At 47.6% G+C, this 17,404-nt stretch overlaps 1 protein-coding gene across 15 annotated transcripts in view; it reads left to right on the forward strand.

Annotated features, from left to right (window-relative positions):
* Positions 1-17,404, forward strand: part of LOC108154618 (protein sidekick) — an 88,235-nt gene that overhangs the window by 63,726 nt on the left and 7,105 nt on the right. For 6 of the 15 annotated variants that reach the window (XM_033397702.1, XM_033397725.1, XM_017284941.2 and 3 more), the window contains exons 4-11: positions 611-787; positions 2,263-3,016; positions 3,112-3,239; positions 3,482-3,652; positions 11,136-11,255; positions 11,657-11,812; positions 14,503-14,931; positions 15,706-15,903. In XM_033397702.1, the coding sequence (XP_033253593.1) occupies positions 611-787; positions 2,263-3,016; positions 3,112-3,239; positions 3,482-3,652; positions 11,136-11,255; positions 11,657-11,812; positions 14,503-14,931; positions 15,706-15,903 (2,133 nt within the window). Of the gene's footprint in view, positions 1-610; positions 788-2,262; positions 3,017-3,111; positions 3,240-3,481; positions 3,653-11,135; positions 11,256-11,656; positions 11,813-14,502; positions 14,932-15,705; positions 15,904-17,121; positions 17,255-17,404 lie in introns of those variants that run through there. The other 9 variants (XM_033397740.1, XM_017284960.2, XM_017284969.2 and 6 more) reach the window with 6 other exon arrangements.

Consider the following 17,404-nt stretch of genomic DNA (forward strand, 5'->3'; position numbering starts at 1 on the left):
ACTGGCCGGAGAGCCGTATAAATCAACTTTAATTTAAATGCTTGACTGCTGCTGCTGCTGCACCGACATCCAGCGTCCAGTGGATGTCGCTCGCTCCCAATTCCCGGAGAGTGTGGACAGTGGGACAGTGTTCCGGGCATCGGCATCCTGAACCTGTCCCCTGATAGGCGACGGAAGTTCCAACAACTGTTGGCCGGGTGTCCGAATCTCTCACTCTTTTTTTTTTTTTAATTTTTATTTTATCGCTGGGAAAGTTTGCGAGAATGGGATTTCCATGGATTTTGTATAGTGTTTTGGTTGTGGGGGCCAGGGATGGCGCTAAAAGGGTCAAAAATGATCTAATGGAAAGGTTTTCCCAACAAAAAAAAAAACGAAATAAAAAGTGAAAGGTGTTACCGGATAGTTTATCAATGATTAATCAAATAACACCCCACTTTAAAGTTCAAACTAATCTGATGGAACACCCAATCTCCATTAGAATATTGCAGTTCCTTTTATTTTATATGCTGTACGAGTATGTCTGTTATCGAATCTATTGGCAGTGCCATGCCTCACGTCTCTGACAATTTCTATGATGTTTATTGATATGAATTTCTATCTCTTGTTGCAGGCTACCCACAGCCCACATATCGCTGGCTGAAGGACGGCAAGCCCGTGGGCGATTTTTCATCGAGCCAGTTCTATCGGTTCCACAGCACACGGCGCGAGGATGCGGGCAGCTATCAGTGCATTGCCAAGAACGACGCCGGATCCATATTCAGCGAGAAGAGCGACGTTGTAGTGGCCTGTAAGTGCGCCAAGGATTTGGAAGGGAGTGTAGGGAGTGTGCTTTGCCTATAGGTCCATTCTGTTGGGGCAGACAAAGAGCCGGGCCGGGCCGGGCCGGAACATAAGCGCATTATGCCTCCATTACATCCAGTCGATCATTGGAGGCACCAGCAGAACCAATAGCAAAGGAAATGCACTTCAATCGAAAGATGCAAATGTGCGAAATGAGAGAGAATTAAGTTTCGGGGATTAAGTCTTTCCGAGAAGAACGAGGAAGCAATCAAGCCATAACAATGGGACTTGAGTTACCAATTATACCCCGAGAATACTCAACCCGTACCCCAGCCCGATAGCATCGCTCGTTTCATTGGCTTTCGGGATGAATCGACCCTTCCAAGTGTCGATTTTCCAGCGAAGAAGAGGTCGGAGGTCTTCTACGTTCTGGTTCTAGGTGGAGTCTCTCCTCTTCAAACACTCTTGATGAATGTTTAGCTGCTAATTTTTCTTTAATGCGAACTTAATTACATCAAGACCGACGGGGACAGAGATCGACGGGGGATGGGGGATGGGTGATGGCTGATGGGTGACGGGTGACGAGGGATAGGGGATGCTGGGGAAGCCAAGTAACGAACAATTAGACAAGTAAGTGTGAGTGACACTTGAGCTCTCGTGTGTGCCTGTGTGTGTGCGTGGACGGGTGCTTATTACCCCACTACTTGAACCTAATAAATCGAGCTCTCGGCATGAGACCAACCTCCGAGAACTCTCCACTGCTGCTGCTGTTGCCACTCCCCTTTCGCTCTGGTGACCTTCTTTTTGGGGGGGTAAGCACGAAGATGGCGATGATGGCCGCCCATCCGGGCGTTTTCTTGGGAGTGGCTCTCACTGACAGACTCACGGACCCATTGACTGACTTGACTGCTTGACTCGGAGCAGTCGAGCAACGCCTTGAGCACTTAATTAATTGTAGGAGTGCGCTTAAACTGAACTAATAACCTTTAAAGCTCAGTTGGGGTCGGGACCAGGTCAGAGATGGCTTGTGGATGGAATGGAATGGTCTGGAGTGGAGTGGAGTGTGCCTCGTGAATCCGCAAGGCGATGACGATGACGATGAGCGAGGTTAAACTGCCGTGCCCGCAGGCCGGCTTGCCTTCAATTCAATTAGCGATTGACACCACAGGAAGAAACTCCAGAGTTCCCAGGCTGCTTCTGTGGCTGAACCACGCTCTATATGGACCGGGGATACGGGGAAATCCGGCAGTGGATAAATGGAGAAACGAATAACCGGCAATCAAGGACTCGACCTAAATTTATAGAATTATCGATAATTCTCGACTATTGGTTTTGATCGATAATACAATCTAGTTTATGGCATCGATAGGCGTAAAGTAATCGATTGTAGATTACAGATTAGAGATAGATTATAGAAATGTATCTTTTGCATAGAATATTCCTTGCCATTAATCGTCTCTGTCTATCGATTCTCCCGCCTAGACATGGGTATCTTTGAGAACGTCACCGAGGGCCGGCTAACAGTCGTGAGCGGACATCCGGCCATCTTCGACATGCCGGCCATTGAGTCGGTGCCCACGCCATCGGTTCTGTGGCAGTCGGCGGACGGGTCCCTCAACTACGACATCAAGTACGCCTTCACCCAGTCGAACCAGCTGATTATCCTGAGCGTGGACGAGAACGACCGGAAGGGCTACCGAGCGCGGGCGATCAACACGCAGCTGGGCAAGGAGGAGATCAGCGCGTTCGTGCACCTCAACGTCAGTGGTGACCCCTACATCGAGGTGGCGCCCGAGATTATTGTTCGGCCGCAGGATGTCAAGGTCAAGACCGGCACCGGCGTCCTCGAGCTGCAGTGCATCGCCAACGCCCGACCCCTGCACGAGCTGGAGACGATTTGGCTGAAGGACGGTCTGGCCGTGGACACGGCCGGGGTCCGGCACACCCTCAACGATCCCTGGAACCGCACCCTGGCCCTCCTGCAGGCCAACAGCTCCCACTCCGGCGAGTACACCTGCCAGGTGCGTCTGCGCAGCGGCGGCTATCCAACGGTCAGCGCCTCGGCCCGCGTCCAAATCCTCGAGCCCCCGGTCTTCTTCACGCCCATGCGAGCGGAAACCTTTGGCGAATTTGGCGGCCAGGTGCAGCTGCCCTGCGATGTGGTGGGAGAGCCGACGCCCCAAGTTGAGTGGTTCCGGAATGCAGAGTCCGTCGAGGCGAATGTACAAAGCGGAAGGTGGGTAAACCAGGCACCAGAGTGTCTGAATATAGAATCATCATGGTCGATGATTGCATCTCTGATCTAATCGCTGTGCATTCAATCCGTTTCAGATACTCTCTGGGAGAGGACAATACGCTGATAATTAAGAAACTAATCCTGGACGATGCGGCCATGTTTCAGTGCCTGGCCAGAAACGAGGCCGGCGAGAACTCCGCCAGCACCTGGCTGCGCGTGAAAAGTAAGTCCAGAGGAGATCCAAGACCCAAAGCAAGCGAATGAAACGACTGACTAAACAACGATGCCTGCCCCCCGCCCCTCCAATCTTCATATCTATATGCCATATCTATATGTATCTCTCTCTCTCTCTCTCTCTCTCTCTCTCCCTTCTATATACTGCATACATACATACATATATTGCTATGCCCTTAATATCGTTTTGCATTTTGCATTAACCATTTTGATTAACATGAATCCATATAGCAGAAGCAGCCAACAGCCGCATCAAGCGCTTGGCCCAGCCACGAATCCTAAGAGTAAGAGCTTCGCATGGTGGTTCGGGATCGGTCGCGGGATCGGGATCGGTATCGGGATCAGGACCTGGTTCCTCCACCAACTCCCATCAGCTGGGTAGACGCAAGCAGTTTCGCTTTGGTATGGGCATTAAGCAATGCAACACGCACTCATACTCACACTCACACTCACACTCACACCCACTCTCACTCTCGCACTCATGCACTCAAAATCACACTCACGCACTCAAGCAATCAAGCACCCCCTACATAAAGCACATGCATGCCACACGCACACACACACACACACACACACACACACACACACACACTGGTACACACTGAACTGCACTGCACCCCCGAATCCCTCGTAGAATTTTGATTGTTTTGTGATGGAATTTGTTTGTTTATTAGCCTGGCTTGTTGTAAGTTTTCTTCGGGTGCCGGCTGCCTGTCTGACTGCTGCTTCCTGCCTCCTGCCTGTCTGCCTGGGGTTGTACTAAGTCTAAGCTAAAATATTATCTTTAGTTCTCCATTCTCCCATCTGTACCATTTTTGCCATCTCTACCATCTTTGCCCTATTTTCCATTCCTAATTTGTTTGCGCCCTTCGGCTGATGAAGCTTTGTTTCAGTCAGCTGCAGCTACTACTTAGCTCTAAAGGGCACTTTGCTCGGGGCCAGAGCAAGGAATTTCATTTGCCCCCCTCCATCACTACTCTTTCACTATCTCCATCCGCCGCTCGAAATTTGTCGAAACGCAAAACGAATTTTGTATTCAAGTTGATTACCCGAAACCTCCTTCAACCTTCCACCACCCTTCCTCCTCATCTCTCTCAATTTTTTAACATGCTTGCAGAGTTTTAATATCATTCATCCCAAAAGTTTACGAACGCACAGATTGAAGTGTAGAAAATGTTTTTGGTTTTAGTAGCATAACTTTTTAGTAGATCCAAAGGACAGATCGAAATTTCTTTACACACACATTACTCGTATTTACAGTGCACTAAAAAGTAAAGCAAAATCGGTTAAGTATGTACATATATGTATACCAGACCATACCAATCTTAACTAATAAAATGTCATAAACCAGCGGTGGGCACGTCCCGACTCACACACAAAGTGCCACCTTGATGCTCGAGCGAATGCTGCAAAACTGCAATAGCAACATATGTACATTGCGTGTGCATGATTGGCCTATTGCTGTGCGAATCGAGTTTCTGTTGCTGTCAAGGCCTGCCCACCGCTGCTCTAAGCACCCCATCTAAACATCATAGACAAATACTCGTACTGTATATCTGTAATTTTAGGTTCTATGGTAAACTCGGATTATGAATTGCTATTAAGTGACAGCAGATAATAATGGGTAAACTCATTTGGAAGCTGGCCGACTTCATTGCATTCCTCCGCCTGCCAACCTGCCACCGTGGTGGTCTGTTGCGCATTTGTTGTGACACCCAAGTACCGTTAAGTGCTTGACAAATGGCTGCCTTAGGGTTGCCACCCACACCCAGGCAGCTCTCCACACAGCCACACAGCCGGAGCTACAGGCCACTCTGGCTGTGGGACAATTTTGCATTTTAATGAATTTCATAATGCGAAAATTAAGACTGACACACACAAACACAAACACACACACACACATATATATACTCGGAGAGGGAGAACAGGGTCCTTTCGTACTTATGGTAGGGTTGTCAGATATGCGGGTGTTTTTCTTATTTTTTTTGGGAGCCCAGCTCTTGAGAGACTTATTCATTCATGAGCCTAACCAACGGACTCCGCTGACGTTTTAAATATTTGACAGACGGACAAACAGACGGACGGACAGGCAGAACTGAGAGCCGAGAACTGAGGGTCCTGCTCCTGCTGCTCCTTGTGCTGCAATCGTTTGGCTTGAATTATGATGCAGGAGAAGAGCAAGAGCTGGGGGAAGGAGAAGGAAGGAAACTTCCAGCTTTCAACTACGAGAAGAGGAGACATATTGTTTTGCTGGGGCCAGAATAAGTTTCTATCTCCCTGGTTGTTTGATGGGACTTTAAGCAGAGTTTCTGCTCTGCTCTGCTCTGCTTTTGCTCCAGTTAAATTTTGATGGCCAGTTGTCGGAGCTGTAGCTGGAGCCTGGGACTCATGTAAATTTCAAATTTCTATGCATATTTTGTTGAGTTATTCTTATGTTGCAGTATCTCCATCCTTTATCGTCTGTCTCCCTTCCGTTTCTGTATCGCCCGCCGCATTGTATTCGAGTTAAACTAGTTTAAGGATTTTGTCGTCGTCGTCGTCCTCGGCGGCGGCGGCTTATTGAAAAACTTTTTAGCATCCAGCCCCCCTCTGCCGCATGGGAACCAATCGTTGCGGCTCATTTAATTTTATTTGCCTAGGATAATTCGAGTCAATTTGTTTGTCTGCGCCAACGCACTTTATGAGAGTCGGCCATCCGCCAGCAGCCAGCAACCAGCAACCAGCAGCCAGCCATTCGCCATCCGCCATCATTTAGCTGAGCCAAGTCTCTAATTCTCTGCCTTCAGTCCGCCCTATAAATCTCCCTGCGAAGGGATAAGTTTTATTGCTGGCAGGAGTTTCCTTCTGTTTCGTTGTTTGACTGCTGCCGCTACCTCTACCGCTGCATGCAATCCGTGGGCGAGTGGGTGGCGGCCGCTACGGACTTGTCTCTTCTCTCAGAACTCCGGGCCTGGCTGGGTCTAATTGGTCTTCTCCAAGGGATTATCCATATCAAGATCAAATCCGTATTATAAACACCTTTCTCTGTGCTTTTGTGCATCTCGCATCTCGTATCTCTTGCAATTGGCTTCTGGAGGGCCCTTCGCGGAGCTACCCCAAGGTGCGCACTTGGGAATCGCTTGATTTCATTTGCAATTTCATTCGTTTATTGTTCGTTTCTTCATTTCACTCCAGCTACTCTAGTACTTGCTCTCGCTTCTGCCCCAGCTCCAGCTCCAGCTCCAGCTCCAGCTCCTGCTCCTGCCTCTGCTCCTGCTTCTGATCAGGCTCCTTAGCCTTCGCTATGGTCACAAGTGTTTAGCATTTGTAGCGCTGATACCCCTGGCCCGCCCCCTTGCTGCCATTTTCCGCTTGGAAGGCAACTTGAAGGATAATCCTTGTGCAGGAGCACTTTTCACTTAGATAGAGGGGCAGCTGAAGGAGAAGTTGAGTTGCGAAAAAATTTTCCAGCTAGCCGCGTTCAAGGAATCCGGGGTGTGGGAAGTGCTGGCAAAACTGGCTACATTTTAATTGCAGCCCGTTGCCACCCACCCCCTCCCCTCCACAATGTTTATCAAAGTTTTTCATCGCTCTCTCCCTCTCTCTCTCTCTGTCTCTCTGTCTCTCTTTCTTTTTGGCCTCTGATGGAGCCCCCACCCAGGTTTTTCACTTCATTTTTGTTAAGTTGGCGCAAATCGTCGCTCCCTCTTCTACATCTGCTCCGTCTCTCGCTCCCATTAGCACTCCCCGAAAAAGTTGCACCTGCCACAGTCAGAGCTTTCCACATTGCTGTTTCTGTTTCTGTTTCTGTTGTTGCTGTTGGGTGTGCATTTTCCGGCTGCCTGAGCTTTCCCGCCCGTCGTCGTCGACGCCTCAACTCGAGTAACATAATTTCGTAATTTCCCGAAACGCAAAAGTGATTTTAATCGCTGCTTCCTGCCATTTCTAAGGCGCCCTCCACACTCTGGCTCCTCACCGCCCTCTCTCCCTGTCTGTGTGTGTGTGTGTGTGTGTGTGTGTAATTAGGTGACTTTTGGGGGTTAGGCGTGGCCGGACATCCGTTGGCTGACGGCTCAATGCGGATTTCACTGTGGGAATTCGCTTTTTGCTGCGCTGCCACTTGCCTGCCCGACCGCCAGCAACAGTTGGCACCCCCGAGGTCATTGGTGGGTCCCCCAAAAGGCGACGGCGACGGCGACGGATTGTTAGGAGTGGAGTGAGGTGCCCTGGAGGGTGCCCTAAGCTTGATTTGGCAGCGACATGCAAACCCCTCTTCGAATCGGATGTGACCACTGCCTTTAGCTGAGGAATATCCAGGGACATAAACATGGATTAGAACTCAAAGAGCAAATCGTATCCGCATTGGGATTCTTGATAATTCCATATGGTGGATTAGGTTTATTTGGGCCCTGTTCACTGGTCTCTTAGCGTTCCCCTTGTTCGGTCTGATTAGCGCCTAGAAATGGTGTAAAATTGCCAGCGGAGTTTCAGGGCAAACCGTTCTCAAAGGACCTGCCTTTATGCTTATTAAAATGCGAAAAACGAGCCACAACTAAAAAAGGAAAACTGAAACGAAAAACCATTTAATCGGGCGGCGGGCGAGAGAGGTCCGCAGTCCGCTAAGTTTTAGCGCGAGCACAAAAGACGTAGGCAAATGGCGATGGCGATTCCCATGCAAATGTTGGAGCTCCCAAGGATGGGTGGGTCGGGTGGGCTGACCATACCAGACCCACTTCAATGGCCAAGTAATGGCAATTATTGCCATCGCATGCCATTCCAGAGCTCCTCTGGGGTCCGGGGTCCTGGGGTCCTGGGGTCCTAGGCCCTGGCTGACTGAGCGTTTTATTATGACTTTAAGTTGATGGCGCGCAACCTCTTTAGTGGGTCAACTTGAAATTAATTACGTTCAAACGTAACGACTATGGCAGGGATGGCAGGCACGGCAGGCACGGCAGGCATGGCGAGAAGTGGCAATGCGAAATGTGGTCGACTTGGGCCATTCGATTGCGAGTACGCAACCTCGAACGTCGAACGTCGAATAAATCAGTCGGCCACAATTATCAGTTCGTTTGCAGTTCAATTTCGTTGGGTTTGGTCGGGGCTGGTCGCAGATATATCATAGATACGAGTAGTACACGCATAGATGCAAGTGTAACCATTCCGTACACTTCACTTCACTACACTCCGCCCTGCAGTGCAGTGCCCTGCCCACCCGGGCGGGCCCGGCGCGAAGTCCTGTCCCCTTTTCAGGCTTCCCCGGCTCCGACTCAAGTGTGCCACAAATTGTTTCTCAGCTCTCGCTTGTAGGGTCGCTCTTCGTGTCTTTAATATGCGCCTTGCGTGAGCCATAAAAACCCTGTTCTCAAAGGCGGGGTTGCAGCAGCAGCAGCAGCAGCAGCAGCGGAAGACCGAAACCGAGACCAAGAAGCAGCAGGAGAAGAGGCTGAGGTAGAGGTAGAGGAGGCTTAAGCACACTTAACACGTTGCTGGCCAGAAGAGTTATCTGGGAATATTTTTCTTAAATTTCCCACACTTTTCCGGGTCCCTGTTTGCCTTTGTCTTGCCTGCTGGCTGGGAGTATGATAATATTCACCAGACGAACAATTTGCGTACATATGTAAGCATGTATTGTATGCACATAACTGAAATAGATTCCATCGTAAACTTCTATTTGAAAACCTATTAAAATCAACAACAAATCATTTGTTCGGCATATCTAATACATACCATGTTATTCTTTATCATTATTTCCAATAACAAAGGTTATTCACGATTATTTTTGCCACATATTCTATTTATATACCCACAATAAAAATGCCCCAAGCTCGGCTAAAGGTATATACTTTGTAACTTTTATTAGTTACAGATGCATAAGCTTTTTTTTGCGGATTAAAACGAAAAAATTAACAAATAAAATTACATTTAACAAATTGGAAAATGAACACTCAATATTTCATACGAGCCGAGGTACTTTTAGTACAAAAAAATTGTACATCCGTAATGTTCCAGCCCGATTCGCAGAGTTTGGTCAAAACCCACTTCTGGTTTTTGCAACGTCACGCCAGGGCTTTGGCTTATAGATTTTTGTATTATTTTTTGATGTACCAAAATTAGAGTTACAGTAAAAACTGGTTGTTTCTTTTTTATTGGTTTTTTATATGTTGTACGATTGTCATGTCACGCCCATAGATTAGTGTCCCCCAAGTGGATGTGCAGACTAGTGTGTTACATCTGTTATTTTGATACCTTTTTATCCTCTTTATGGAGCTCTTTATCTCTCTCTCACAGAGTAGCTTTGCAGTTAAAGGTGTCAGTCTCTGCCTCTCTGTCCTAGTGAGACCCGTACTCGAAAAGATTGATCACTGTGCTTTGCCACGGAATGCAACAATCAACGAGAGTTGCTAAAGCTTCAGCTTCCCTTTCCTTTCTGGTTTCACTATCCTTTTATTAGCTTAATGGTCCTCTAAGTGGATATTAATAAAAACCTCAACAGCCACCCTCTTGGCGCCCCCCCGTCAGCCCCCGCTATCCATCATCTTTTGTGGGATTCTGGCTTTAAGATACTTGGAGGTCTGTTACTTCCCCGCGGAGCCTGTTTAATCATACAATGTATTGTGCTAACCCCCCGTTAAAGTTGCCCGCATGATGTACCCCCATTTACATACATACATATATGCATGTACACACACACACAAATATATACCCATATATGTACATATGTATATGTAAATATCCGTTTTTCCCAGTGATTCACTGTTCAGTCCTTAATTTCAAGCAGAGTTGATGTCTTTATGATTTCCAACAATTGCACTTGCTTGCTGCTTGCAGCTGCAACATTGTTGCATACCTTGTGGCGTACCACTCACACACACACACACACACACACACACACACACACACGTGGAGCACTTAATATCTTAATGTTGAAGGAAAACAGCAACAGTCGGGAAAAAACTTTTATTGTAATTTTATGCACTTATTTACATAAGCGTAGTTAACGGGACTGCTTCATCATGGGAAATTATTGCGAAGATTATTACATATCGGGCAATGGAGTCGGAAGAGAAACGAGGCAGCTATTGGGTACACTACAGCACTGGCTATAGCCTTAATATGGCTTTAACAGCGCGTGGCATTTGGCCATAAGAATGAAAAGCAAGCGACGTTGCGACGTCATCATCGCCATCACCATTATTCGCCAGTGGCACGAGCTGGAGAAGGAGAGCTGCAAGGACCATGGGCAGGGGCAGGGGCAGGGGCAGGAGAAGGAGCAGGAGCAGTATGTGTGTGCCACTCAAAATCCAATAAATAATTTACATTATCCGAACCGCCAGCAAAAATGGAGAAGGATAAAGGAGTGCACAGCGCAACTGTGGAGCTGTGCAACTGTGGAGCTGTCTGAACAAAAAGAAGCATCAGGCATCAGGCATCAGGCATCATGATTAATTGCCCTGCCTTTAATTCCGTGTAATAATAATTGCAAAAGTCAGCTCAGTGGCAGGGCGAAAACAAGAAGGAAGGAAGATTGCCCCAATGAAGCAGTTAATCGCTGTAATCATTGGTTGGATAAATGTCCAAAGAGAATATTGATACGACCGCGGGGTGGGGCCAATAATGGCTAACAAAAGAGCATTGCATGAATGTTGCTAGAACAAGTAAATGTAAGATCTAGACTTAGGAACAGAAACAATTAGCGTAAATAGATGTACACCTAGGATATATATATATATTTGTGACACACACACACCTCGCCGCCACAACACGTACCGACACCCCTTTTACTTACGCAATAATTGATTTGATTTGATTTGATCTTCCATCGAACGGTGTCAAGTCCTTGTGGAACACCACACCAATATTGGCATTGCTCTAATCCATCGTGATCTGTCTCCTTCGTTTTGTACAGCCTCAGCGCCCGTATTTGAGCAGCCGCCCCAGAACGTGACCGCCCTGGATGGGAAGGATGCAACGATCTCATGCCGGGCCATTGGCTCGCCCAATCCCAACGTCACCTGGATCTATAATGGTGAGTGTGCCACTGCCAGTGCCAGTCTATCTGTCCCGTGTCGCCTGCAGCATGGACCAGACGGACAGACCAGCCACGGACCAACTAATGCTAATTTCATGTTCTCTTTCGTGTCTCTGTGTTCTTTTTGTACGCCCTCTAACCAATTGATAATCCTAACATACAAAAATGACCAAATGAAACCGTTGTGACCGCTTGACAATTGCTTGCTGCGGAACCCGTATCTGTACCTGTACCTGTACCTGCTACTGCACCTGCTAACTACCAACCTACTACTACTACTACTACTACTACTACCACTACTACAACTACATCTCGGCCTCCAACTGTCGCATGCCTGCCGCATCCGACGGACAATCGACGCACAATCAACGACTCGCCCATCGCCTATCGCCCAACAGAAACCCAACTGGTTGAGATATCCAGTCGCGTTCAGATACTCGAATCGGGTGATTTACTTATTTCGAATATCCGGCCCTCGGACGCGGGCCTCTACATCTGTGTGCGGGCCAACGAGGCGGGCAGCGTCAAGGGCGAGGCCTTACTGAGCGTGTTAGGTAAGTAATGCGAATGCCCATAGCCCCACGTAGCCCCATAGCCCCATAGCCGCATAGCCGCACAGCCCCATAGCCCCACAGACCAGCTCTAGCCCCGGGTATCATCCTCCCCCACTGAGTCGCCGAAATTTAATTGCTTGCTGGCTGCTCTACCACTCTGTCTGCTAGTTTTAAGCGAGTCTGTTTTGGTCTGGTCTACGTCCGACCGAGTTGAGTGTTTAACGTTTAGTTAACAAGGCTTTCGACTGTTTTTGTGCGCTCCCCGGTTTCGTTTGTGTACCCGGTAGCCGTGTGGCAGGGAAGGGTAGCTTGTTTCCGTGCTAGTGATGGTGACAAAGCAACAGTTGCAGAATCGAATCGATTGCTTTGTACAGCAATACATAGGTGTGATCTATCATTTAAACGGACAGCATTAGGTATCCCCGAGTCGGATCCCTCGACGCTAGTGCGGAGCTAAAACTTGTTGTTGTTGTTTTTACTGTTTTTTGTTGTGGCATTTTCAAGTGATTGCATTCCATGCGTAAGAGTTCGGCTTGTGGCACAGCAATAACAAAAGCCCCAGAAATTCCCTATAAGCCCAACCTCCAGCTCTGGTTTCGGCCGGGAGAGTGCTCCCTCCACGCCCATCAATTGTTTGGTGACAGGGCTTTGATGTGGCAAACGCACATCCTTCGACTGTAACTGAAATGTTGTCAGCCGTGTGACCACAAAAGAGATTCAAATTGAGTTTACTTAACGAAAAGTTCTCTCCACCTGATTCTGGTCGTGGGTAGGTATGGTGCCGCCCCAAAATCTCTATGCCACTCACTCTCTGCTGTATCCTGTCTGTCTGATTGCCAATGACATTTGAGAGCTGCAGCAGTAGACTGACATTGTATCAAATCAACTAAAATGCATGGTCCAATAATAATAATGTACGAACTATGACATCGCGGCTGACACAGCAACAGCAACAGCAGCAGCAGGGCACCATCACCGATGGACATTCAGGCCACAGCCACGCCACTCGCCGTGGCCCCAGCAGTGGTACTCGTGGTTCCATTTGAAGTACACCCTGATGCCCCTGGGCAGCATCAATTGCTTTTGAAATAATACAAAAATCTGCTCTCCGCCAGCCATAGATGGCATGGCGGGGCTTTGACTGCCCCACCACAAATGCCCGATTCCCATGATTCTTTAAAAGCTGTTGATGCTGTCGCTGCCGCTGCTGCTGCTGCTGCTGCTGCTGCTGCTGTGTGGCACAGAGGTCCTCCATTGTGTTGTTTGTGCAATTAAAGTTGATTCGCGGGTCTGGGGCATGCAATTCATACACATACTAACTCGAATTTTTGGCCATGCGCTAAGCTCTAAAAGGAAACATCGTAGTGCAGCTAATTGGGAGAACACGCTGTCGCTCAGCCAAAACCAGGAGCACCACCACCACCACACCAGCACCACCAAAATGATGCCAGTTTTCCACCACTCAAAGGGAGTGTGTGCTGTGCAGTGTGTGATGTTGCATAAAATACAGTGGTGGCCCAAGTCCGGCAAAGAAATGCAAAAAAAAAAAAAGCGGGAGGGGGGGGAGCCACAGTATAAAACTTCCATTTGCAAGGACCTTTCGCTGGTGATGGTGCTAATGCCATTCAGCTCAGCCGAGGCCCAGTTCGGTTGATCCCGTCCCGGCCCGTCCCATCCAGTCCCATCCCGTCCCATATGGATGTGTGGGGGGGGGGGGGGACTAGCAGACCCCACAACAACACCAAAAGCAAAACCAACAATGTCTGGGCCACGGGGCACGTTGAACTTTTGATGCATGCGGGCCAAGTGACTGAAAAGAGCTAAAAAATGAGCAAAAAAAAAAAATAAAATAAATAAAAAAGAACGCGAGAGAGAAAAGAAAGAAAAAAACAGGGAAGTGAAAAAAACATACATAAAATAAATAAAATCAAAAGAGAAAGCCAAACAGAAAGGAACCAGCCAGAGAAGAATGAGACCCCGACGAATCATTGGCCCCGACTAAGGGATACCCAGTAGTCCTCGAAGCTGGCAGCCAACCCAGAGAATGCCTAGCACAATCCGTAGACTCGCGATTTAAGCTCTATTTGTTGTTAATTTGCATGTTTGTCCCCCCCGTAGTTGGAGTCGTTTCACTAACAAAATAAAGAAAAAGAAAACAAGACTGGCATGAAGCGAAGCATGTTCGAACCCTCAATGGGAGTTCCGATGGACGATGGAATCACCAAGGGAAACTCAAAAGCTCCCCACTGGAAGGAAATCCGTAAAGCCGTATCTAAAGAGAAACTCCACTTTAAACTTGTGGACTCCATTACCGCTATTTACCTGTGGCATGCGCAGCCCCTGGCCGGGCATGCCCCGCTATCTGGAGCAGCCTGAGACCAGGCTGCCACCATGCGGGCCTTGTGTGTCAGTCTGTTTGGGGCTTTAAAACTTAATTCCCTTACTATCTTCGCGAGTCCACACGGGGGGATCGAGAGGTGGCATAGTACGTCTGTCTGCCTGTCTGCCAGTCTGCCAGAGGGGCTGGTAATGAAAAGGGGAGGGGCGCTGTCACGACTTGTCATTGCCACTTGCGGTCGGTGCAACATTGGCCGTCGTCTCGCGGCACTTTTAATCTGCATTGCCGTGTTGTTAATGTTTTCCCGTACCCATTTTTCTCTCTCTTCCGTCTCTTCTGGTTTTGCCCGCAGTGCGGACACAAATCATACAGCCGCCAGTGGACACCATCGTGCTCCTGGGCCTGACCGCGACACTGCAGTGCAAGGTGTCCAGCGACCCGAGCGTGCCGTACAACATCGACTGGTACCGAGAGGGCCAAATGGCGCCCATCAGCAACTCGCAGCGGATCGGAGTGCAGGCGGACGGGCAGCTGGAGATCCAGGCGGTGCGGGCCAGCGACGTGGGCAGCTATTCGTGCGTGGTTACATCGCCGGGCGGCAACGAGACACGGGCGGCCCGGCTCAGTGTCATCGAGCTGCCCTTCCCGCCCAGCAACGTGAGGGTGGAACGTCTGCCGGAGCCGCAGCAGCGCAGCATCAATGTGTCCTGGACGCCCGGATTCGATGGCAACAGTCCAATCTCCAAATTTATTATCCAGCGACGTGAGGTCTCCGAATTGGGTAGGTTTCCCCTCTTGTTGCTTGTTTTGTTTTTTTTTTTGTACTTTCCTTTTCGGGGTCCTTTTTGGTACTGTAGTTTTTGGTTATTGGTTGCGGGTGGCCTCCTCCGGATCGGATCGGATTGGATTGGATTGGATTTATGATTTATACCCGAAAAGGGAGAGCAGGTGGAATTTGAAACGAAGGAAGCAACGTAAAATGAAGATAAAGATAAACATTAATCCGTTCCGCGAGGAAGGGGCAAGGGAGAACTTTTCACAGCATTTTCAATAACAAACAAATATTCCATTTAGACAACAAAATACAAGATTTTGATACATATATTATGTTTTCTTTCTCTCTCTTGCTCTCTCTCTCTCTCTCTCTCTCTCTCTCTATCTCTCTTTTCTTCTAATAATTATGTATATTTTATTATATTATTTTATTGATTATTAATGATAACCTTTGGTACATACGTTGATTGACTAATTTTCAATTGTAATTTGTTGTTTTGCACTTCGTTTTCATCGCGTACACACATCACACATCATCAATACACACCATCAACACACGGAACACGCTGTAAACTCCACCCTCTTCACCACATCTCACCCACTAATCACCATCCATTCATCCATCATTCATCATTCCTTTCCCACCACTAATCGCCCATAATCACCACTCTTTCTCTCACAACTGAACCTATTCTCACTACACACTCACTCCATCTTCTACCTTTCCTTCGACTGTCCCTCTGTCTGTCTGTTGTTTTTCTTCAACACATTAACATCACAGAAAAATTCGTAGGTCCAGTTCCAGATCCCCTTCTCAATTGGATCACCGAACTGAGCAACGTCTCGGCCAACCAGCGCTGGATACTGCTGGAGAACCTCAAGGCGGCCACCGTCTATCAGTTCCGCGTCAGTGCCATCAATCGCGTCGGCGAGGGCTCCCCCTCGGAGCCCAGCAACGTCGTTGAGCTGCCCCAAGAAGGTGAGTACGGAAGATGTCTCCATCAAGGCATCCACCCCGTTTGTCCATCCAAATCAATTTGTTTGCTCATTCTCCAGTTTATTTTGTAAGTCGTATATCGTATTATGTGTCTGCGTGTGTTGCTTTTCCTCAGTTGCTCAAAAATCATCTTGATTTCATGAGGCATCCTCAGTTTATCCTCATTATATACTCTCTTTGATTATCATCATTATTTTGTATGCAACGGAGATTTACCCAAATTTTTTTTTTGCCTGATTTTCCTGATTTCCTATCCGAAATATAAACTCTATAAAGTCTGATATTTGTGTCCATCTCGGATCTCGCTGTCATAAGAGAAAATCCAATATCTGAAGAATTTTTGTAGTACTCGTATAGTTTTGATAAGTTCTAGAAGACATAATGATGGATCAATCGCCCAATCCCACTTTTCTTTTTCTTAAAAATCTGTACTTAGAGGGCCTTATTGCACCTCTTCGATTAATTGATCACTTATACCGCCCAGTTTTTCCGCACTGTTTTTCCCCCCAAAATGTGGAGATCTCCTTCTATCGAATACCGGCCATTCACACGGGATGTGTTCCGATGTTTCCTGCTCAATTTCACGGAAATTCTACTACAGAAATTCTTCTACAGAAGTCCTTCTCTACTACTCTACTACATAGTTTCATGTTCAGCGATAGTGCCCGACTTGATTTCTGTTTAATGATGGAGTTCTCACGATAGTTCTGGTGCACATATATATGCTTTGTAATTATGATGAATGCAATCATGGATCATGATTTTCAAGAAAGGAGGGCGTAAACACGAGCGTGCGATACCTTTCCTGTTAGCTTATATCGATAGCTGACAAATCGAGCCGCGTCGTCATAGGCATTCATCAGCACTTACAAAATACCTGATACATGATCCATGATCACAGATACGTTTTCCTGGTGAACAAGTTTCGGTTCAGTGGGCAGCGGAGAGATACTTAAATATCGAGAAATTATAATATCGGACTGTGTTGCTAGATTTTCGATTGCAATCGTTTTTGATTTCTTCTGTTTTGGTTTTTGTATTTTATGATTCGATTGCTATTCCGATTGCTTATCGTTTTGTAAGTATAAACTTTGAAATACCTTTACCGCCTTTGATTTGATGTTGTTATTGCAATCATCCAGCCGTATAAGAGCATACTATATTATATGTGTACATATGTATGGATGTAGTTTTGTATACTAGTGTAAAGAACTAATGCTGAAACCCTGTATGTATTGTACTTCTAATTGCTATCGTTGTCGTCAAAATCGCATTTCGCCATCGCCGCCCGTTTGGGATGATCAAACGCGCGTAGAGTTTCCGCTTTACCGAGGTACATGGTACACACTCACACTCCTCCACACTACACTACACTACCCTAGACTACACTAGAATCCAGAGTCCTCACCAGAGAACACACACACCCACTGAGAACTGGGAGGGAGAAGTACAGACGTGTACAGACTGCGCTCTCCCCGCAGAG

This window comes from Drosophila miranda, chromosome XL (assembly GCF_003369915.1).
Source record: "Drosophila miranda strain MSH22 chromosome XL, D.miranda_PacBio2.1, whole genome shotgun sequence".
NCBI lineage: Eukaryota > Metazoa > Arthropoda > Insecta > Diptera > Drosophilidae > Drosophila > Drosophila miranda.